The sequence below is a fragment of the Artemia franciscana genome, chromosome 4 (assembly GCF_032884065.1).
Source record: "Artemia franciscana chromosome 4, ASM3288406v1, whole genome shotgun sequence".
NCBI classification, from domain to species: Eukaryota; Metazoa; Arthropoda; class Branchiopoda; order Anostraca; family Artemiidae; genus Artemia; species Artemia franciscana.
Window position 1 is genome coordinate 29,702,308 of NC_088866.1, and position 25,158 is coordinate 29,727,465.

Genomic DNA, 25,158 nt, shown 5'->3' on the forward strand with positions numbered 1-25,158 from the left:
TTATTCGATTGTGTAGAAAGGTTAATTAAGCGATAAAGGCAATTATAAGCACTTTTATAAAATTCAAAGAGAGTAATCTTTGATAAAGGCAATTATAAGCACTTTTATAAAATTCAAAGAGAGTAAAATCGTGCGGTAATTTCTTCAGGGGATGTCGATTTTTTGGTTAAATTCTTGATGAGGGGATTTTTCCTATCATGGAAAATAATTGCGATAGAAGAATAAAATTTTCAAGAATGAGGCAATAGCCAAAGTTAATGTGCCGGAAAAAAGTTCCAAATTTTCTATCTACTCTTTTCGTATTTCCAAGAATTAGAAAATTACATAGAAAACAGGTTTACAATTCAAAACGCAATTTTTCAAATTCTTCAAAACATTATAAATCAGGATTTAACAATATTATGAGGTCAGGAACACCTTCCTTTGGACTTATGAGTGCTTTAGACCCATTTCTGGACTGTTAACTGTCTACTATTTTATTTTAATGGTTTAATACTATTAAACCAAAATGTAGAACATGGCTCAGATTTATGAGTTTTTCCTCAATTTCAACATTACAATTGTAATAATTCAGCAAAAATTGAAATGACCAGAAATTAGTTTCAGAAGCTTCTGTCAACGTTAATTAATTATCAATTATTCCTTACTAATTTATTTTCTGTGTCTATTACAAAAACATCATACTGTTAAAAAAACAATGTTATTCCAAGCTTCCATGTTTTTTCAATCTAAAAAAGTTATGCCCTCATTGGTCAAAATAAATTGTCCTCATGGAAGTTGAATATTACTCGACTCTCGAGATTACATATGGGATACATAATTGGCACTATAACCCTGCATATTCTTAATATTATGGTTGCTGTGACAGCCGCAACCAAGTAAAAAGGACGAATCACAGCCCGTAATTACTGAAAATTCAAAAATGTGTTAAAAAAAATTGTCTGGTGTGAAAAATGCGTAAATGGATGAACCATTAAATAGAAATTACTCTAGCATGGATATCAAGTTATTGTGTTTTAATGATGGCCTTCCTTTTCAGCTTTTATCAGCTTTTATCAGGTTTTAATATGATAAAAGTAAAGTTTAATTATTTTGTCTAGTAAAAATAGAAAATTTCCTTCGCAGGAAACTACAAATTTTTTAACAGAGTTCAAGATTTTCATTGTACAAAAACAGCTGAAACATTCTAAATTGGCTCTGATTTCCCTAACTCTTCCTCTCTATTTGGGACTATCTGCTCAAGGGATCAAAGGGAAATGCTCAAGCGCACAGGTTGAATGGGTCTCTAGACTAATGCACTCTTTGATAAGGCGACAACTCTGGTTGAACATTTCCTTAAACATCTTTTTCTTTAAAAAATAATTTCTTCTTTGAATTCATTCTTGCAACAACATTCTTTCAACCCCTCCCCCAAGGTTTTCTCTGGTTCCCCTTCCTCCTCCTCCTGCCTCCTTTAATAAAATTTGTATTTAAAAAAAAACGTCAATTTCAAGCCCCAATGAGAAAAATTCGTATTTCATAGACAAAAAGAAAAACAACATACAAATACAAAAAGACAACAGAACCAGGCCAACAAATTGAAAAGCAGCTACAGCCAATTCACATCAAAAACGTGAAATAGTTTCAAACAAAATTAATATAAACCTGGCTATAACAGCGAATGTATAATAATCGTTTAAACTGGCTCAAAGATTCGTGTGATAAGATTAGTAAAAAAAAAAATAAGAAAAAATAGTGACGAAAACAGACACCTTTGTGCTCAAGGCACCAAAATGGTTGAATACCTAATCGGGCTGCTCGAATACCCGACTAATCGATAGGCTTTGTATTAATGCAACAATTTTAGTCAAATATTTGCCTAAGAGTAAAACCCTTTTATAGAATTGTTATTATTTGTAGACAAAAGAAGTAACAAATAGAAAATACACAAGTTTTATTTAGAAATAAGGGTTATTTTGCCAAGGATGCTACGCCCCTCCCCCCAAAAGTACCGTGCCAGAATGGCTCAGGCTCCCCTTGTTTCTTCTCAAAACTTAAAATCTTAATTGGTCCATCTGAAGGTGCAAACACTTTGTGGTACTAATAAGCTCTGTGGCAAAATGAGCTCTTTGATTAAATCTTTGCAGGAAAATAAATACTTTTATTTACGTTTTTAGGCAAAAGAAGCAAAAGACAGAAACTACAGAAGTTCTTGAACAAAAGCCAACTAGTTTTCTGGCCCCTGGCGAAAAAGGAGCACAAACTAATAGAAGAGTTTGTTGTGTAGAGCCGGCTCAGGTATTGTAGCCTATGATTCTTGTAATATCGTAACTTCTATCTCCGCATAAGCCATCAGCTTGTTCAGCATGAGTAAATAAGCAGTTGATCGCTTGTCGCATGTTCACGCGATCTTACACCGCTGACCCAAGTTTTTGTGGGCCGTTAACAGTCATTGCAATCTGCAAGAGAAAATCTATTTTGTATTAAGTATATTAGGGCTTCTCATCTTCCTGTTAAAATCCAGAATCACTAAACATCTTTTTTTCTTTGTTCAAAACACATTGTTACCTTTTCTTCAATACAAGACCGTAACTTCAGTTTGTAACTACTTAAAACATGTTCAGTGCAGGAAACTTATTTTTCCTCCGATCCTCAGCCTTCTGCACCTCTAAACTTACTTTCGTAACTGGCAAAAGATGGCTAGATTAAACGAGGCTCCAATATTAAAACAATATGTGCAAAGAGGTAGAGCCTGGGTTTCAAAATTGGGGAAGAACTTTAAAAAGCTGGTGGTTATTCCCTAGCTTTCAGGTAAGAGATCTAATGCTTAGACACTCACCTGCAGACTAGGTGGTTAACGAGCTGCACCTTGCATAGTATGCCCCTTTTCCAATTTAAAAGTATGGATCATGTCTACGTTGCAAATAAGCGGCTCTGGTTTTGGACGGCTGTTGTATTCCAATTTTCCTGAGGTACAGATGCAGAACTCAAACAGCTTGACGAAGTAGTGCTTCCATTAAACAAAAAAAAAAAAAAAATCTTCTAAGAGGTTTCAAGTGCAAACGCTTGAAGTTTCAGGTAATGCTGGCTAACTGTATCCCATCAAATGATTTCAATTTATGAAACATTAAACTTGTAAATAAAAAAAGGTAACTATTCCTCCCTTTTTTGGTCCTTTTTTCAAAAATTTCAAATATCTGAATTAAAAGTTAATTCTCAGTAAAAAACAGTCTGGATTACTTAAAAATATGGAATAACGCAATCTCAACCATCGTATTTTTTTCCTTTGGCCCCGGAGACAGGTAAAATGTCGACACTGTAGAGTTGCCTTTGCTTCACGCAACACCAATTCGTCAATCTTCCTGAAAAAAAAGGAAAGAGGACGCGGAGGACTCTGATAGGTCTTTTGATACTATTTGTTTCTCTCTAAATTGTCGATTTGACAAAGAATTTGAAGATGTGTATCAAAAGAGCGTTTTATCGTTTCCAACAAAGACAATTATGAGCAAATAGAGTAAATTAGCCACATGAAACATTAAAATTAAGAACGACGCTTCTGGTTTCCGAAATATCCTTCAACGTTTTTGATCTTTCCAGAAATGAAAATTTCTGAAGAACACAGATATATTGAAGATCAATGTCTTTTGCACATAGTCAAAGGAATAGAGGAAAGTGAAGTTCTCCGAATGCCAGAATCATTCCTGAAGTTGACCTTAATCAGGGAACCTACATGCTGAATATTGGTTCTCATTTACGCAATAAGACGGAAGATGAAGAGAAGTAGGTTCAGTACAAAAGAACTGATGATCTTACTAAAGTCCAAAAGGAAGCCGAAAAAGAGATAATTCGGAAGACGTGAAGCTTAGCTGGGAGCTCAGCATTCTTATCGAATATAGTAAGATCGAAGCTTCCCAGATGAAAAGCATTTAAGGAAGATACTTGCCATTTTTGCCCCTAGTGCAGTCTTTGAAGATAAAGCCTAGCGAAGAGTCCAATCCTTATTGTCCATTACAGTGAGATTGAAGCATTTCAAGATCATAGCTGGAAGAACAAAATGCATGGAATAAAAAAGAGGTAGATGCTCAGTCGCTCAGTTTCGACACCCTAACCTACAACAAATCCACTGACCCAGTAGTTATCGGAACAGCTTCGTAGCTTTTTAATAATGTTATTCCAAAAGAATTTGAGCTTTGCCATTGTGGTTATTCAGCTGAGCATAAACTAAAGGATGTTATGAAAGATATGAGTGACGAATACTAAAAATGCTGCCGGCAGAGATCGCCTTTGATCGTGAAAATACATCTGAAAGTCTAAAAAAAAAGAAGTTAACTTTGTATAAAATTGCAGATGTCCTTCAGAAGCAGTAAGACGAGAGCGAAATAGAAGCAACTGATGAACAAGAACGAAAGAATGAATTTGAGAATGTAATAGAAGAAACGATGAAATGAAATAGCTTGAAAGTTTTGCAAAAGAAACAGCTACACCCAAAACAACTTTAAAAAGCAATAGAAGAACGTGTGAATGCACCTTCTAAGGTGTCACTGAGACATGGTGAAGAAATTATTCTAAAATATTTAAGAACCTGAATTGTAAAATCCTCAACATGGTGAAAGTTGAGTTTTGGAAAAACATGTGCTAAGGGATGTTACGAAATATCTTAAGAAAGAACTGTGGGGATACATACTACAAGCTGTTACTGTTTTTGATCCTAAAAATTGCATAAAATTGGAATATTGGAGAGGGGGCGGGCATCCTCGAGATTCTCCTATTGTTGGCACCTCCAGTCAGAATCTAGCCAAATTGATGTGTCTTTTTTTTGTTTTGTTTTTTACAGGAACGGCAAGGACAAGCCTCTCAATATTTCAATTGTTTTGACCAAAACAACTAGGATAAAAGGGGAAGGTTCCTGATTCCTTCCCTCCAAGGCTCAAAATGGCAAACATATTTGTAGGAAAAATTAATTTATTTTTCTTCAGCCTTTCTTCAGCTCTGGAAATTTCTTCACCTCTTCTGCTAAAAAGGAAAGAAAAACTAAAATAGCTTTTCCGATTAATCATTTTTCCACTTGTTCGTATACGCCAGCTTTCCCTTGTTGTCAGTATTTAATCGATGATACTGTACCTGAAGGACTCAAGTTAAATGCTATCAATCCCCCCGGATCAGGATTTTAATATAATCTCCTAAATGTCTCATTTACCTCATTTTTTTTAATTTAGACTGCCCCCCCAAAAAAAAAACACCGCTCCCTTCCAACAGAATCAATTCATGCATAAGTGTCTGTAACTAATTTTTAACATTCCTGTAGTAGTAGTTCTTACACAACTATATTATTTTGCAATGCTATAAAGAAATATGGTTTTTATTTTCTTTTATTAACCGTAAAGGTTGTCATATCGTGACCATAATTGACAAGATTCAAAAGTACGGCATCAATCTTTAAAACTAACATGCTACTAAAATGATTACATTTGGATTGTTTCTTACGCTTCGTGAAATCAAGAGTCTAATTAATCTTCGCATTATGTCTTATTGGGAAGGCGATCTAAGAGAAGAGATGGTTCAAAATCAACGAAACTTGATGAGAGACGACTGATGATATTCTTGTTTTGGCTTTCAACGGTTCCAACCAACTTGACCTCTCTATAGAGGGTTATATAAGTTCTATTCAATAAGGATATCTACAAAGAGAAGATATTCAATCTCAACCAACTTAATTAGATGAAACAGTTAATTTAATGGTAACTTTTTATCAGAAACTAGAACTGTTTAGACCTCCTAGGAATGGGGGGAGGGTCTGAAAATTCCTGTCATGTGTATGTCTACTAGAAGGGGACATCAAATCAAAGCCAAGATTGGGGGAAGTAAGAGATAGAATCATAATTTTGACTTTCTAGGGTGCGGTCCTGACTTGAGCTCTGGTGGCCGATAAAGGTTACAAAGCTTTTCTAGTGCCAGCCTAATTACTAAGTGAACTGGCGCAATTTAGTCTAACCTAATATATACATTTATGGTTTCGATTGACCCTAGCTGAGTGAAGGAACGCTGTGTATTAATTGAAGCATGGATTAGAAGTTAGGACTTAATTGTTTGGTTAAAGGGTTTGGGGATGGCCTTATATCTTGCAGAATATTAAAAGCAAGAAGTAAGTGCAATATGGGCATTCAGGTGATATTTTATTTTCGCTATGTTGGTATGATTGTAAATCAACAAATTCAAAGATGGCCCAAGGAAGTCATCCAAGATTGTCACGTAAAGAAAAACAGCAACAAAACATAAAATTTGTGGTCACAATTATCTACAAAAAGCAGTATTCGGTTTATTCACTTTATCGCTAACATTTATTTCCAGAGTTATCTAATTCTGTGGTAAACGAAAAGCACGATAGGGAGGGGTGAAGTTCCCCCCGTAATATATATTCTTTTGCATTACTTCACACCTTTGAATCTCCTGTCAAAGTTGCTGCAGCTCTTCACGGAGTCCTGGCACCGGAGGGTATATTTAGTAGCTGTTCAAACAGCTATTTAATGATTAAGTTTATATTCTCAATCACCGAAAATCTTTTTCAGGTGGCCGAGCCCGACGAAATTATTCACATAACCGATTTACCCTTAGTTCGCTCTTCATCAAACGCTTCTTCCGATTTTGTCGATATTCCTGAGCAAAGGGAAGGAGATTTCGAAGACATTGATAAGTCGCAAGATACGATTTTTTTAGCTGCAAACCGTCAGCTAGACGAAGAGTCTGAAGAGATGGATCAAAAACGGGTTTTATCTCTTCCAACAAAGGAGGATTATGAACGAGAAGAAGAAAGAATTGATCACATGAAACATGAAAGTCAAGAACGACTAAAGGCGTCAGGAGAAGAAAGAATATCGGATCGCAATCTGTTGGAAAAAGCAAAAGGCAATGAGGCAGCAGAGTTTCTCGGAATACCAGAGGAATATCGAATAGATAAAAAATTAAGCTCAGAAGATATCCTTCATCAAGATCCACTGATATTAAACGTCGGATCTCATTTACAGCATCAGCGAGATGATGAGAATGAGCAGATTGAATATGAACGAACTCATGATTTTACAGGAGCTCCCAGAGAAGAAAATCTGAAGGGAAATGAGAAAGAATCAAATATTCAAGAAAATAAACCGGAAGTTTCAAATAAACCAATGAAGCCTGTTTTGTCGCTTGAATCTGATAAAAAGGAAACCAGTGCACCCCACAAGTTGAAAACTGAAGGAAAAAAGCAGAAGAAAAATCAAACAAAAAATGAATCACCTGAAACGTACGCAACTGTGACATCAACAGAAAAATGTAATAGAGGGAAGCATGTACGTCCTTCTGGAGGAAAGGTTTCTTACAATCCAATCAGCGCTAAAGAGCTTCAAGAAACTAGAAAAATTAACCCAGATGTAAATGCTGCTGATCATAATGAGATTGGAACCCCACAAGATCATAGTCTACAGAATGAAATGGAAGCAATAAAAGAACATGCACAGAGTCAGATGCTCAGTTTCCAGTCTCAGGTAAATGCTGAATCCAAGGAACCACCAGTTATTAAAACAGCTACACAGCCTTTTGATCATTTATCGCCCAAAGATCCCGAACATCATGAAATTGGAGGCCCAGGTGAGCATAAATTAAAAGACGTATTGAAAGATATAAATGAAGAAGCACAAGAACAGATGCTACAAGCAGAGGCAGCTTTTCATCCCAAAAATATATCTGAAACTGTAAAATCTGAAAGAAACGAGCTACCTTCGGCAGAGACTGCAAATATTCCTCCAAAGCAGCAAGAACACAGCGAAATCGGAACAATTGAAGAACATGAATTAAAGAATGAATTTGAGAATGTAAAAGAAGAAGCACAAGAGCAGATGAAAGAATTTGAAAATAAGGTAGAACAAACCTCAGTTCCATCCAAAACTGCTCCAATTAAGAAAAAAGAAATAGCTGAGCTCGTGAAGGCCCCTTCTAAGATCTTGCCAAAAGATATTGAAGCCAATGAATCTGGAAGTGCTGAAGAACACAAATTAAAAAATGTTATGAGGGAAGTATACGATGAATTCCAGAGCCAGATGAAGCAATTTGAAACAGCAGTCGGGTCCGATACTTCGCGCAAGTCCCAAGAAAGGGAAACTGTAGATGTTCCACCTAATCAACAAAAACATGGCGAAACTGGAACAATTAATGAACAAGAGTTGAAGAAAATGCTTAAAAGTTCTAAAGAAGAAGCAAGAAAATGTGATGACGAAACTTCTCCACAAAAAAGAAAAGATGCAGCTAATAAAGGAAGCAATGTAGACATAGGATTTGAAAAATTGAACAGAAAAGCTGAAGGAAATAGCTCTGAGGCTGATAAACAAATCAGCCAAGGAGATTCCAAGTCTTCAGAACAAGAGAATTTTGAAGAAAAGCACAAAAAAGAAACCGTATATCCAGAAAAAGTAAGAAAAAGCCACGTAAAAAGTCATCCCTTGAAAAAAGAGGAACAGATTGCAGTTGATGTCCCCACTATAAAGGAAAAACCAGATGCCGGCTCGTTAATTCGCAGAGATCTGAAGAAAGGAATTAAAAAAGATATTGAATTTGAAGGATTGAAGAGAAAAACAGAAGAAGAGCAGCAAAGAGAATTTGGTAAGAAATCCTCAAGTCGAGGTGTAATAGAGCATAAGTCTGAAAAACCTGAGAAAAGTGACGAAGATGCAAAGGAAGCAGAAAAAAATAAAAAGCTTCTTAGTTTTGAAGATATGAAAGCAGAAGCATCTCGCTTTCAACTAGACCAATCTAAAGGAGAACCAGTCCACATTGCGCGAAGTGAAGAAAATATCAAAGAAATTTGTGAGGATATTGAGCGTGTTTGTGAAGAGATGGAACTTATGTCAATTGAACATCCAATGGAAGAAGACGCGGATGAAGCTACAGAGAGAGAGGTGGCAATACAACTAATCGACAAAAATCCCAGTGTTAATCCTGCTGAGATCATGGATGTTTTCAAAAAGTTGAGTTCCTTTGCAGAGAATACAGCATCTGAAGCGGGGTCTGAAGGCATTCATCATTCGCCTTTAGAGAGTGTCCCTGTTCAAAGGAAAAGACGAAACGATACCAATGTAAGTACTAAGCTTTATTTTACGTTTGTTTTATTTTAAATCTAAAAATGAATATTAATATCGATTGTTAAAAAGGAATAGAAAACAACTTCTAGATTTAGTGTTTTTTCTTATAAACTTCTCATTTCTTTTGAAATATTCTGGTCGTCCACAATTATTGTGATCCATACTTTTTGCATAACTCTTATAATATTTCTTATGGCTGCTATAGCTCAAATTCTTCTATAGTTCATAATTCTTCTATAGTTTATTATGGCACTTGGTATTAACCAAGTGACATATAGCGATCGCAAATTCTGTCAGTCTGTCTGTCGGTCTGTCTGTTGCTCTGTCTGTCCCGGTTTTGCTACTTTAGGCACTTCCAGGTAAGCTAGGACGATGACATTTGGCAGGCGTATCAAGGACCGGACCAGATTAAATTAGAAATAGTCGTTTTCCCGATTTGATCATCTGGGGGGGGGGGGAGTGGGGGCTGGTTAATTAGAAAAAAATAGAAAAAAAGAAGTATGTCTCAGAACTTATATATTAAATCCCGACCAGATCCAATGACATTGGGGGGAGTTGGGGAGGGGGGAACCTAAAATCTTGGAAAACGCTTAGAGTGGAGGGACCGGGATGAAACTTGGTGGGAAAAATAAGCAGAAGTCCTAGATACGTGATTGACATAACCGGAACGGATCTGCTCTGTTTGAGAGGGGGGAGGGTTAATTCTGAAAAAATTAGAAAAAGTGAGGTATTTTTAACTTACGAAGGAGTGATCGGATGAAATTTGAAGTTTGGAAGGATATTGTGTAGAGCTCTTTTTTTTAATACCGACCAGATCCGGTGACATTGGTGGGATTTGGGGGGGGGAACCTAAAATCTTGGAAAACGCTTAGAGTGGAGGGATCGGGATGAAACTTGGTGGGAAAAATAAGCATAATTCCTGGATATGTGATTGACGTAACCGGAAAGGATCCGATCTCTTTGGAGGAGTTGGGGGGGCTAGGGTTAATTCTGAAAAATTAGAAAAAATTAGGTATTTTTAACTTACGAAGGAGTGATCGGATCTTAACGAAATTTAATGTTTAGAAGGATATCGTGTCTCAGAGCTCTTATCTTAAATCCCGACTGGATCCGGTGAAGGGGAAGCTGGGGGAGGGGGACGGGACCTAAAATCTCGGAAAACGCTTAGAGTGGGGGGATCGGGATGAAACTTGGTGAGAATAATAAGTACAAATCCTAGATTCAGGATTGACATAACCAGAACGGATCTGCTCTCTTTGGGGGAGTTGGAGGGAGGGTTAATTCTAAAAAATTAGAAAAAATGAGGTATTTTTGACTTACGAAAGAGTGATCGTATCTTAATGAAATTCCATATTTCGAAGGACCTCGAAACTCAGATCTCTTATTTTAAGTCCAGACTGGATCCAGTGTCATTGCGGGGGGCGGAAATCTTGGAAAACGCTTAAAGCGGAGATATCACGATGAAACATGGTGGAAAGAATAAGAACAAGTCCAAGATAGGTGACTGACCGTACCGGACGGATCCGCTCTCTTTGGTAGAGTTGAGGGGGGGAGTAATTCGAAAAAAATAGAAAAAATGAGGTATTTGTAACTTAAGAACGGGTGATCAGATCTTAATGAAATTTGATATCTAGAAGAATTTTGTGCTTTAAATCCGGTGACATTGAAGGGAGATGGAGGGGGAAACCGGAATTCTTGGAAAACGTGAAAATCGAGATATCTTACGAATGGATGATCGGATTGTAATGAAACTTGATATATAGAAGAATATTATGTCTCAAATTCTCCCACTTTAAATTCGAATCGGATCCGGGGACATAGAAGGTTGGAGGGGAGAAACAGAAATCTTGGAAAACCCTTAGAGAGGAGAGATCGGGATAAAACTTGATGGGAAGAATAAGCACAAGTTATAGATACGAGATTGACATAATTGGTACGGTTCCGTTCTCTTTGAGGGAGCCGGGTGTTGTTAATTTGGAAAAATCAGAATAATTGAGGTATTTTTAACTTAAGAACGGGTGACCAGATCTTAATGAAATTTGATATTTAGAAGGAACTCAAGTCTCAGAGCTCTTAAGTCTAATGCCGACCAGATCTTTTCTCATTGGGGGGAGTTGGAGGGGGAAAACCGGAAATCTTGGAAAACGCTTATAAATGTCGTAGATACGTGATTGACGTAACCGGAATGGATCCGCTCTCTTTGGTGGAGTTAGGTGGTAGGGTTCAGTACTTTGGCGAGTTTTGTGCTTCTGGACGTTCTAGGACGATGAAAATTGGTAGGAGTGTCAGGGAGCTGCACAAATTGACCTTATAAAGCCGTTTTCCCCGATTCGACCATGGGGGGCTGAAGGGAGAGGAAAAATTAGAAAAATTGAGGTATTTTTAACTTACGAGTGGGTGATCGGATCTTAATGAATTTCAATATTTAGAAGGACCTCGTGACTAGCTCTTATTTTAAATCCCGACCGGTATTAAGCCTCTGATTTTCCTTTTAAAGCAATCTATGATTCTTAGAATTTTGCTAGAGCTCATACCATATGAGCTCTTGGATCTTCCGATCTTGTCCCAACTGCCATATGAGCTCTTAGCTCTTGTTATGCAAAAGAGAAGACAATTTTTTCAAGATTTTGTTTTTGGGCTTTAATCTTTTGGAATCATTCACTAGTGTCTCATTTGCTAAAGAGCTCGTCGAGTGATAGCCGTAAAAATAACCAAAGCCTGCACTCTCTTATGAAGATGAAAATTGACTGTGATGCTAACAATATAAACAAAATGAAGAATGAACTATAAAAAATATAAACAAAAGCTTAGAACTAAGCAAGAAACGAAAGCTTAAAACTAAAGGTAACCGTAAATTTTAAAAGAAAACTTAAACGATTCTAATTCTTAATCCTAAAAACAAAAATAATCAGCAAAATTATTCCAAAGCTAATAACGTAAACTAAAAAAAAGGATACCAAATAAATCACACGAAGGAGTGCCAAGATTATGAACATTTTACCCACGTCTTTGCTAGTTTAGTAGGAATCATTGCTGTGAAAATAAAAAAGATATTCCAGGCTTAGGTCTCACTTTGTCTAACTAAATGCCTAGTTTTAATGAGAGTAAATGACTAGGCTACCTTCTTTAGGCTTTAAAGTGTTCAACTTACTTTTTGGGTTAAGAGCAACAACTATGATGATGAGTGTATTTCTGCGCTAGAAAAAGGGAAGAAAATACCTTTGGTGGGATTTGAAGTACATAAATTACCTACACAGTAAATTAATATATTTATCATTTGTATACATGGGCATACATTCAAAAAAATGTAGAGGGGTTGGGAAATGATTCTTTTTTAAACGAAAATACAAAAAAAGTATTTTTTTAAAAAGGGTGGGGGGCAATTTTGGCTTTTTAAAATTTTTGAATAAAAACACCAAAAGAGGCATTTTTGAAAATACAGAGGGCATCCCCGCTAAAAAACTTATACCTCTGTTTGTAAATCCAACTTTCTTCTAAGTATTATATTCAAATAGTTTGTTTCCAATATCCTTACTTTTACTATCAATGGTATACACATTTCAGTATATGAGGACTTACTTAAATAAATTCTCCATTGAACTATTTTTCGTATTCAATTACCGACATTTTTTTTCTCACTCTCACTCTTTTATCTTTTTTCATCGTCCTATGATTCTTCGTATTGTGGTAAGGACTTTAAAAACGAATGGTAAAGGTCAGAACAAAAAAAAATATATATATATATAGATACTACGTCATTTTGATGTTTGAAGTCAGCTCTCTGTTTAGCGCTAACTACAATCAAGGGGTTGCTCTCTCTGAAATCATGTAGTCTACACCAGGTTGCCCGTGCCAAACATGGCGGAATTGTGCCAAACGTTTCAGAGGACGTGCCTAGCATGGGTGCCTAGTGTAGTTGAACTGTGCTGCCCACGTTAAGTTCTGAAATGTACACCAGGTGGGGGAAGTCAGTGCCCCCTTGATTAAAATAGCAAAACTAAACCAAAAATTACACCATCCAAACCCAGAGTGTCATGAGAAAAACAAGTCGTAAGTCAACCATCCGACCCATAAGAATAAACACTTGACAAGAATTAAAATTAAATTTTGGTCAATTTAAAGAAAAAAATAATTTACAAAATTACAAACACTTAATTTCATTATTTTCCTTCTTTGTTCTTGTAGTTAAAAATAAGATACGTAGATAATAAATTGTAATTGATTACCTATACTCTCCTGAGGTTTTTATTATATATTTATATATATTATTTAATATATATATATATATATATATATATATATATATATATATATATATATATATATATATATATATATATATATATATATATATATATATATATATATATATATATATATATATATATATATATATATATATATATATATATATATATATATATATATATATATGTCTATTTTATCATGTATGTAAAACCGTTTCTGCCTATAGCTTTGTACATGATTTTTTTCTTTATATTGAATGTTTACTAATTAAATAAATGTGTAATGTATAATAAACATTTTAAATGTTTATTGTATAATACTATTTGTGCAAATAGCTTCATCCATCAATTCATTCTCTCTTGTTAAACGTTTCACAACGGAAGGAAATAATTATTCCGCTTTCCTCTGCCAAAACCTTGTATCTATTTTTACAGTTTTCGGCACATTCGCAAAAAAGTGTTTTTTTTTTTCCATTTCTGGAACGGGGAAAATTGATGAAAAACAGAATAGAATTTCTTAAAACTAATAGATTGTATACATTACATGCCAAAGCAGCAAGAATGAGAGCATTTTCAGATTAACCAGTATTATGTTTAGAAAGAAAGTCCATTGGGGAATGAAATAGTGCAATTCTTTTGTTATTAAGGTGTTTTTTTGTTGTTGTTTTTTTCAGAAGTGCCATAACTTTAGTATGTTACCCAGTCTGTTCTAATTGAATAGATAAAATAGAATTTAAGGAATAAATTTTCTTCCTGTATTTGTCACCCATTTTCTGCCAAACCATGATACTAGGTTTTGTCATTTCGGTTCTGGGAAACATGTAGATGCTATCTCTATTGATGCTATCCATATGTTTCAGAAAGTATAACCGATGAAAACATTCTGACTGCAGCATTGAGTTCCATGTGTCGATGCTATGGAGGGATGGGTACATCCTTAACTCAAAATATAATTTTGTGTATATACTAGGTTTTGGCAGAGGAAAGTTTTATCGGCTCAGGGCGGTAATAAACAAGTTTTAAATTTTCTTAAAATAAGTTGAAATGCAACCATATCCACTGCTTATGCGTTTGCCATCATGCGGCACTCTCTTCCCCCAAAGAATCTCTGCTTTTACGATTTTTAATAAGTAATTTTTTCATAAATTCGCCTTTTTTGAACCGGCTGTCCTCTCTTGTAAACAATTGCTCTATGGTTGTGTATTTTATAGGAAAGTTATGGATTCACATATGAAGATGTCTATGAAACCAGCGATGAAGACAGCTGTAGAAGCACTGATGGAAGTCCAATTGAAGAAGGAGAAATGAAAAGGAAGCAGTTGCGCACTATAGATGAAAAATATGATATTCATAACATTGAAGATGTTTCAGAAGCTGATAGACATGCCATAACCTCATCTGGAAGATCTCCCGCAAGGTCAAAATGTAAGTTTATAAGATTTTATTTATGAAATATAGGCTACCATAAGCCAAGATGGGCTTGATTCAGGCTCAGGAATAAAAACAGGAAAACGACAAGAAAAAACAGCATAAAAAAAAACACAAAAACAGGGCAATCAATTAGGAAGAAGGTAAAAAAAACTTGGTCCCAGAAACATGGAACGGTTTAGACCAAAATTCAAATGAAGCCGGCTAATGAATGCACAAAATGATACTATACATTTGATACTTTTTGTCATCCAGTATATCGTGAGAAAGCAAGGTCACATAGAAAACAACTCTAGAGAACAATCACCTAGAGAACAAATCACCCAGAGGACACATAGAGAACTAAGCAAAAAGGCAAAAAAATTATAATTCGCACAAATAAAGCAGCTACGCCATTAGAATTAAGAATCATCATAAATGTTTAACGTACTTATGTAACAGGTTTTCCCACCTCTTTTTTGTCAAGTATTTTACATTTGTTTTCAACTTTTTGCACGGCTTTGGCTCAAAGCTTCAAACTTTTCCTTTGAGTTTAGATCTAGTTTTCCTTATGTAAAATAGAAATACTACAATAGATTGAGCTTAATGGCGTCAAATGGAAGAGGAAATAGATTATTTTGCCCCCCCCCCCTTACCATGTTTTGAAAAATACTTTTTTTGTGGTACTTTCATCGATAAGGCCTTTTATGTTATTTTTGTTGAGCAATCAAAAAAAAACTACAAATTTATCCCTCATCAAGTTTTAAAAATAGAGTTCGTCCCATCCCCCCTTGAATTTTAGGGAATTGACGTCTCCAAATAGACTCCAACTAGAAGCAATCAAATTAGATAGTGGGTTATATATTATATTATCCATATTATATGGATGACATATTATATAGATATAGTATATAAATATCAAAGAAACAAACAGATAACATATTTAGAAAAAATCCAACTAGATAGTAGTAATAAGTTATATAAGATGACTAAGTTAATTATAAATTAACTAGTCAGATGGTTTGGGCTGGAGACTTTAAACTTTCTCTGTGGGAGGTATTTTAAATTTGAGTTTATCTTAAAACAGAAACAAATAAATTTAGATTATAGAATTACATATATTTTAAAAATTTAAAATTATGTAAATTTTGTTGAAATAAGCATGGAAATAAACGTAAATTAATAGGATATTTTAAATAAATCGAAGTAGATAGAGATAATAGTTATTACTTACTTAGATCCTGGCAATCCTCGTGGGATGTTTTGGCCCCAATCTGGTGCGATACGTGCTAACTGGACTATCTAAACGTTGTCGAAGTGAAAGTTCTCCATCCATCGTTTTCCTTGTCAGCCTTCAAAGTTGGCTAGTTTTTGGAGGCTAGAGCTAGCAAGTGCAAGTTGATGTTTCAGTTCAGAGCTATGGGAATTGCCTGAGGGGAGTTGGCTACCAAGATACATGAAGTTGTCAACCGTTTCAACGTATCTCCAGCCTATGCTGATAATGGGTGGGTTGTTTAGTTCACGTCTCGTAGTTACCAAGCCTTTGGTCTTGCTGGCATTGATCTCCATTGCCGACGGCCTTGTGGTATTGTAGAGTTATATCAGCTTGTGTCTGCAGTTCTTGTGTAGAGTTGGCTAGCACATCAATATCATCAGCATAGGCAAGATTGTCTATTAGCAGCCCTCCTATTGTTGTGCCATATTGTGATTACAAAAGTGACAGAACGGCATTTAGAAAGAGATTAAAGAGAAGTGGTGATAAGATGCAACCCTGGAGTACTCCTGACGAAGTTTTGAACTCTTCTGACAACCCATCAGCGGTTATTATTTGGCCTCGAAACTGGTCATAGAGACTCTTGATTATTTGGGCTATCTCGTAAGGGATCCCGTTGTGAAGGAGGATAGGTCAGAATCCTTCGCGCCGCATCCGGTCAATTGCCTGACAGAAATCAACAAATAGCTGGTATAGTTCTTGGTCGAATTTATTTCAGCCTTGCACCACTGACTGGGTACGTGGACACACCGAAGACACAATGGTATGGTACAGATCAGGTACATCATCCGACCCAGTGTTAATAAGTTCAGCGCAGACTCCGTCTGGACCAGGGGCTTTTCCTTGTTTGAGCGACTTGATTGAAGACTCGATTTCTGTCTTGAGTGGGGGTGGTGGTCTGAGCTCTTGGTCGGTTTTGGGAAATTGGGTTATTATTTCAGGATCCAAAGCTACTGGGAGATTTATTTTATCGTTAAAGTATCCTTTCCATTTTTCAAGTTTCCTTTTTGAATTCGCTAATTTCATTTCCGTCCTTATCCACTATCACTGATATTTGCGACTCAATTTTCCGGTTTAATTCGCGTACCATTCTGAAAATCTGAAAACTATTCCAGTGATCCTCTGCTTGAACGGTGCTTTGTAGTCTTTGCATTTCTTCCGCAGGTGGTTACGTAGTGCCTTTCTGATCTCTCGCTCTACTCTTCTTTGAGGAACTTCTTTTGTAAGTATCCCGACTGTGGCGGTCGGATCTATTGAAAAAAAATTGCTCATCCTCGCATAGCACAATGATCTTATCTGTGATCCAATTTTTCGTCCGAGGACGTCATTCGCTGTCTCTATGATTGCTGATGTTGCCTGCTTAGTCAGGGAATCTACAGGGTGACCCAAAAAGATTCGTACCTATATTTTATTCGATAAAAAATTCATTTTTAAAAAAATATCCTTTCTGTTGCGGAACATAAAAGGTGAACCTTTGGATGATCGTTTGCAGCTATAAGTTGCCCCAAACATGTCTTGGACCAATCAGCAGAAGATATTCTCCCTGGAGACCTATTTTGTGACAGAATCATACCAGAGTGTACAAATTCAGTTTCGAAAACTTTTCAATTGTCGCAACTTATTTTGCGATCTATTTTGGACGAATTTTTCCAAAATAGTTGTGGACTTATGTTCTAAAGCCACAGGGGGAACTTATTCAGTCTGGAAAAAGAGGAAAATATTGCCGCAGTGAGGGACTCAGTAGAATGCAACCCTAGGAAATCAGTGCATAGACGCAGCCAAGAACTACAGACAAAGGAGTGCAAGGACATGCAAGGAATGCAAGGACAGAAGAAAAAGTTGCTGCAGTAAGGGACTCAGTAGGACGCAGCCCTAGAAAATCAGTACATAGACACAGCCAAGAACTCGGAATGACAAGGGAGTCACTGTGGCGTGTTCTCACGTTTAATTGGACAGTGTAGTCCCTCACTACAGCAAAGTTTTCTTCTTTCCTTGCACTCTCTTTCCTGCCTGAATAAGTTCCACCTGTGGCTTTAGAAATAAGTCCACTACCGTCTCATGCTCACTGAATTTCGTAACCCAAGTAACAATCGTGATTTTGGTGGAAAGTTGAGACAATGGAAGTTTTCGAAACTGAATTTGTACGCTCTGGTATGATTTTGTCACAAAATAGATCTCCAGGCAGAACATCTGCTGATTGGTCCAAGATATTTTTGGGGTAACTATAGCTGCAAACGATCATCCAAAGGTTCACCTTTCATGTCCTGCAACAGAAAGGATATTTGTTAAAAAATGGATTTTTTATCGAATAAAATATGGGTACGAATCTTGGGACGTGGTAGCATGTAAAATCGCATTATCATTATTAAAAATCGGCTGTTCATCGTTTACCCCGGACGCGGTAGCAGATGTTTGCATAATATTGAGCCTTTCTTATGATTTCAAGAAGGTAGTTTCTTGGCTAAATGGGTGGTGGCGGCAAGCAACTCCTCTCCATCGCCTTGAAGAGGCCGTGGTCCGTAATCTGGATCCTCCGCCATTCTGCAGTTGTCCTCCAATAGGGGATCCTCCCACGATGGTGTTCTGCTGCGCCATGCAATTCAATCCATTGCTGGGAGAAGGTGTGTAACTGACGGGACGTGTCGACACGCCGGTGGGCCCTGCTGAGTGTACATATGATGGGCCTTCTTCCTCCTCCGCTTGAATTTACAGCCCCCGGTTGAGGGAGCCCCAGTTTCAATTAAGGACCCCGAGGGACTGGGTCTCCCTTGGTTTTCGTCTCATACTGAATGGAGGTACCATACATATCTGTAGGGCGTTCCCCTATCCACCACCTGGGGACGCATGGAGTGGCCTGAGGGAGGCCTCTGCTGAGGTGCTCAGGTTTAGAGGCCAGTTTTACCATGGGGAAAACTAAAAAATGAATTTTATTTGACTGATTTTGACTGAAATCATAACGAGCAATGAATTTTCTTTTTGGATTTATTTTGTATATTTGATCAGAATGATCTCTGAAAAGTTTTTTTTCAATAAATCTCTGCAATAGACTGTGAGACAAATAGTAGATAAGAATAGTTAATGTTATACATTATTGATTGCAGCGGTGATTCTGGTAGATATTGAAACACAAAAGCAAAAGCGGGAAATTTTTATAGGTGAACACATAGCCTATATATATGTGTACATGATATTTAAAACAGTGTGTACATGAGGATGGAAAAAATAGATGTTTTGTATAAAAGACCCAAGGACCAGGCCTGCGAAAAAAGACAAAATAATTCTAAAGAACACAGGGTAACATCAATGTCACATTCTACATTTCATTTTTACATAAATAAATATTTGACTTTAAGACAGGAAAATAGTTCCGAAACCCACCACTATGAACAGTTGCAAATTTAAAATTTTATCAACTGGTTATCTCTGCAGCTATCAATAAGTAACAGATTGTCAATTATAAAAGCCTGTTCAAAGTATTTATGAAAACTTAACATCAAACAAAGATAAATATATTTTTTTTAATCATCTATCTTAATTGAAGTATTTCAAATCTTGTTATAGTAGATGATTCAAAAGGGAAAAAAACTTGTCAAACCTGCTAAAGTCAAAACATGGCAGCATATTAGTAAGTAACCATATAAAGTTAAAGTAACGAGTGTTTAAAAGGATTGGCAATATCGCATAAAAGATAGAATATAAATTTTTTACGCTATTATATAACAGCAGGTGCAATTGGTTTAAGAAACAAAATTACTTTAAAATGTCTAAAACGCACACAACTAGAGGGAAAAAATCTCTTCACTAGTAGACTTTAACAGGAATGATTATTAAACAACAGGGGCATGGGGAAGGAAATTATAATTAATGTGCTTGTACGTTTCATGAAGAGTTATGTGGAATGACAGACTATAATGACTGCTGAGATCCTGGAGTGGGTGATCATAGATTTTCTTTTCTCTGTTAACAATAAAGTTTTCTTTTCAAGTAGTTACGCTTTGTATTTTGCATAGAATCCAGAATGAATTACTATTAAAATTTGGTGTATGGGAGAAAGGAATTGCTTATGATCCATATGCTTGTAGCTTATGTAATGAGTGGCAAAAGAGCCAAATTACAGGACTTTACAAAATGCCAACATTGCAAAAGCTAACCAATAACAAGAGCTAAGAGCTCATATGGCACTTGTGACGAGGCGAGAAGAGCTAAGAGCCGAGAGCTCACATGGTATGAGCTCTAGCAAAATTCTAAGAATCAATAGATTGATTTAAAAGGAAAATCAGAGGCTTACTGCCGGTCAGGATTTAAAATAAGAGCTCTGAGTCACGATGTCCTTCTAAATATCAAAATTCATTAAAATCCGATCACCCACTCGTAAGTTATAAATACCTCATTTTTTCTAATTTTTCCTCTCCCTTTAGCCCCCCCCCCCAAATGGTCGAATCTGGAAAAACGACTTTATCAAGTGTATTTGTGCAGCTTCCTGGCACGCCTACCAATTTGCATCGTCCTAGCACGCCCAGAAGCACCGAACTCGCCAAATTACTGAACCCCTCCCCCAACTCCCCCAAAGAGAGTGAATCCAGTACGGTTACGTCAATCACGTATCAAGGACATTTACTTATTCTATCCACCAAGCTTCATCCCGATTCCTCCACTCCAAGCGTTTTCCAAGATTTACCCCTCCAACTCCCCCCCCCCAATGTCAACAGATCTGGTCGGGATTTGAAATAAGAGCTCTGAGACATGAATTCCTTCTAAATATCAAATTTCATTAAGATCCGGTCACTCGTTCTCAAGTTAAAAATACCTCAATTTTTCAAATTTTTACAAATTAACACCCCCCTCCCCCCGGATCCTCCAAAGAGAACGGATCTGTTCCAATTATGTCAATCAGGTATCTAGAACTTGTGCTTATTCTTCCCATCAAGTTTCATCCCGATCTCTTCACTCTCAGCGTTTTCCAAGATTTCTGTTTCCCTCCTCCAGCCCCCTATGTCCCCGGGTCCAATTCGAGTTTTTACCCCCCCCCCCCAATAGACCCCCCAATCACCCCGCCTCCCCAATAGAGTGGATCCGTTCCAATTATGTCAATCACATATCTAAGACTTCTGCTTTTTTTTTCCACCAAGTTTCATCCCGATCCCTCCAATCTAAGCGTTTTCCATGATTTTAGGTCCCCCCAATGTCAGCAGACCCGGTCGAGATTTAAAATAAGAGCTTTGAGACACGATATCCTTCTAAACTTCTATTTCTAATTTAACCTGGTCCGGTCCCTGATAAGCCTGCCAAATTTCATCGTCCTAGCTTACCTGGAAGTGTCTAAAGTAGCAAAACCGGGACCGACAGACAGACAGACCGACAGAATTTGCGATTGCTATATGTCACTTGGTTAGTACCAAGTGCCATAAAAACTAGAAATGCTACCCAATAAACACTACAAAATGCCAACGCTTCAAACACTACCCAATAATACTACAAAACATCGATAGTAAAAGCACTACCCAATAAACCCTAAATTACCAACACCACAAACACTACCAAGTAAAAACTACAAATACTTCCCAGCAAATACTACAAAACACCAACACTTCAAACATTACTTTATAATGCTGCAAAATATCAAGATTACAAACACTATCCAATAAAGTCTACAAAAAACCAACACTGCAAACACCACCCGGTAAATACTTCAAACATTACCCAGTAAACACTACAAAACACCAACACAACAAAGACTACCCAGTAAATACTATAAAATGCTTTAAAATAAATATATGCAAAAGAAAACTTTTAAAAACACATCAAAAATGTGAAATTGATATCTACTCCCTTACGATTTCTGAGTATATTTCTGGTCCACGCCTTTATTATGAAAGTAAAGAATAAGATTAACCCCAAAATGAGCAGAATTTATTCCATACTGGAGGGGGATTGCCCCTTCCTTATCTAGACCTCCAACTCAAGGTAAAAAAAAAAAACTTCGGAGTGTTCTCATTAGATCAGAAATTGAGAGTTCTAGTCCTTTTATTGAAGTCCAAAGGGATTGGAGACCAACCAGCTGCATGGGGGTGATATTTTCTGGGGGGAGTGTTTTTTTAGTTTTTTTCTGGGGAGGGGTGTTTTTCGCGGGGCAATTTCCCGCAGGGTATAATTTCTGGGAGGGGGTAAACGCCGGCCACCAAAAAGGACAAGGAAATGCACAAAAAAGACCACTAATATCTTTAGATACATCAAGCGAGGCATGCTCAATGCCGATAAAAACCAGAAAAGAACATATGAATAGGAATTGCAACCAGTCAAGTGAAGAAGAGAAGAGGAAAATCAATAATCACTATAAAACACCAACACAACAAAGACTACCCAGTAAATACTATAAAATACCAATACTATAAACGCTACCCATTGGACACCACAAAATACCAAGACTGCAAACACTACTCAGTAATCACTACAAAATACAAAACACCAAAGAACATACAGGATATTTTCCCCAAACCAGAAAAATCAAAATCAGTAATGTATCTTCTCCAATTTTTCCAACTATTTGTTGTATTATATGCACTAGAGTTTTTGAAAAAAGGGGGAGGGGATAAAAAAACTTCAGAACGCTCATCTCCACAGTTACGAAACTAAATGAGCTACGTAATGCGCAGTGTTCAATTGTCAGTTTATCTTCACTACTAGGATGAAGTCGAATAAACATTTTATCTGAATAGACATTGCTCCTTTGAATAGAAAGAAAACGCAGAAGAAATTGATACCAAATTAGCAATGAGGTGTTGTATAAGACAATATGGCTACACAGATCACACTGGGTATCATCAATAAAAATTTTGCAGAAAACATGTCGTGCATTTGTTGCAGAAACAAATCCACGCCCTTTTTCAACTGGGGCATTTTAGGCTTAGGTTTAAGGTTGACAAAACGCCTTACGTACATAAATCCTAATGCAAATTGCTTATCCTTTCATTAAGGAAAAAAGTATGTATCGAATATATGTTTATATTATAGGGGTTGACCCTCAAATAGGATCGAATTGGGTTGCAAAAGATCCTTTGAACGAACATTTTAGTTCTAGCACCTCTTCTAAGTAAAAAAAAAGATGTTACTGCATCAACGTACCAATCTGGGCTATTTTATTCCATAAAAATGTGATTGTGGCCCAGATAGGGGCCAAAATGTTTCATTGGAAAAGTTTGAAGATACGCAATTGGCTTAAAACTACCAAAAAGCTATATTTATATAGACTTCCAGTCTCGCAAACCATACTAGCGCGTGGGTATTTATCCCCAAAGCGTATATGCAATCTATAAGAAATGAACAGATATTATACGGACAGTTTATCCAATAAAACCCAAGGCTAAAGACGATTGTATACATAGATCCAAAGTATTAGGCTGAAACTTAGGAGTAATTCAGGGGAGAGGATACCAGATGCGTTTACTGAATCAAAATGTCTTTTCTGCCAAGGACAGCTTGGTATTCACTTAGTTGAGATGCATTATGTTCAGGAAATTTTAACTGAAAGGGAATTCTTGTACCCCCTTTTACCTCTTGTTTCCTTCCCTAACTCAGACCCAAGGCCGTATCCAGGGGTGCTACCAGTTTTGACCCCCCCCCCCCCAAAAAAAAAGAGAAAAATATCCGAATCGTAATACATTGCAAAAAGGATATAAAGAAGTTTTTGGTGGTTTATTTAATTTTCTTTTGCGACCCCCTTTCCTGAACAAAAATCCTTGATTTACCCTTGCTCACTCTCACGAATATGCATGGTCTAATTGACCTTTTAACAATTATAGCAGGTTCAGAGCAGAAAATCGGATAAGCTAATTAATTATTTCAATCCATAAAAATATCGAAAAATTCAATCAGCTGTACCAACTATAAATGTATTAGATTTAAATAATGCATCTCAAATATCATAATCCAAGTCTCTGTAATCGAAAGTGCAAAAAAAGTGGTAACACCTGTTGGGGTCAAACAATGACAGTCTTTTTGCAATAGAATCATGCCGAATAGAAATAGTTATAGCTCACAGAGATTTGAATGCTTCATCTGAGGCAGCAATCATCTATCTGAAGAATGGGTTTTTTAAAGTATTAAAATCAAGGGTTTTTCAGTTTTTGGGTTTTTATTCTCATTCCTGCCACTAACAAGCGAAGCAATTCATGAAAATTCAGGCGGAAAGAGGCAAGGATTATTTTTCCCATTTCTTACTCAGATGCAAAAACTATTTTTCAAATTGTAGGAGGGGGGCAGTTTTTTTTTAATCTAGGATGAGGGTTTGCATAAAATCAAAGTTGAAAACTAGGTAGTTTTTTTTTCAAATGAAAACCGAAATTTTTTTCCAAAATCTAGTCCTTGTTATAAAATAAAATCCTTGTTAAAAATTAGGGGGAATAGACAACCTCTCCTTCCTCCCTCCCAACTGATGCCTCTGGAACCTAATCCGAAGCAAATATATCAATTGGAGGAATAACTGCAATCTAGTATTGAGGCTACCTCGGTCCATAGTAACAGGAACTTATGAAACGATTTTTCAAAAATATATCTAGAGATAACAAATTACCACTCGGAACTGATTTCGGAATGGTAACTATTATTTTGCTTAATCAGAATAGTAGAAGTTTATCGCAAAACCAAATTTACAGAACTTTTGAAAAAAGAGCTTGAAAGAGCTCGGAAATGGCAGTGGTTTCGAAATGATAAGAGTACCATTGGAATAATCATGGTAAAATACACTGCAGAGAAGAATTATAGTCCCCTACCTTGAACAACAGGGGAAACCCCCTTTTTATGGCATTTGGTATTGACCAAGTGACATATAGCAATCGCAAATTCTGTCGGTCTGTCTGTCGGTCCCGGTTTTGCTACTTTAGGCACTTCCAGGTAAGCTAGGACGATGAAAACTGGCAGGCGTATCAGGGACCGGACCAGATTAAATTAGAAATAGTCGTTTTCCCGATTTGACCTATGGGGGGAGTGGGGGGCCCGTTAATTCGAAAAAATAGAATAATTGAAGTACTTTTAACACGAACGGTTGATCAGATCTTAATGAAATTTGATGTTTGGAAGGATATCGTGTCCCAGAGCTGTTATTTTAAATCCCGACCGGATCTGGTGACATTAGGGGGGGAGGATT

The 25,158-nt window shown here is 36.6% G+C and overlaps 1 protein-coding gene and 1 long non-coding RNA gene across 3 annotated transcripts in view; one reads left to right on the top strand and one right to left on the bottom strand.

Annotated features, from left to right (window-relative positions):
* Positions 1-25,158, top strand: part of LOC136026271 (neurofilament heavy polypeptide-like) — a 37,869-nt gene that overhangs the window by 6,711 nt on the left and 6,000 nt on the right. For both annotated transcript variants that reach the window (XM_065702659.1, XM_065702660.1), the window contains exons 2-4: positions 2,157-2,277; positions 6,546-9,083; positions 14,548-14,761. In XM_065702659.1, coding sequence (XP_065558731.1) covers positions 2,157-2,277; positions 6,546-9,083; positions 14,548-14,761 — 2,873 coding nt within the window. The remainder of the gene's footprint in view (positions 1-2,156; positions 2,278-6,545; positions 9,084-14,547; positions 14,762-25,158) is intronic.
* Positions 1,917-15,314, bottom strand: LOC136026272 (uncharacterized). The gene is made up of 2 exons (XR_010617252.1): positions 14,997-15,314; positions 1,917-2,438 (listed from the first exon to the last, which is right to left on the bottom strand). It is a non-coding gene; the product is annotated as an uncharacterized LOC136026272 (long non-coding RNA).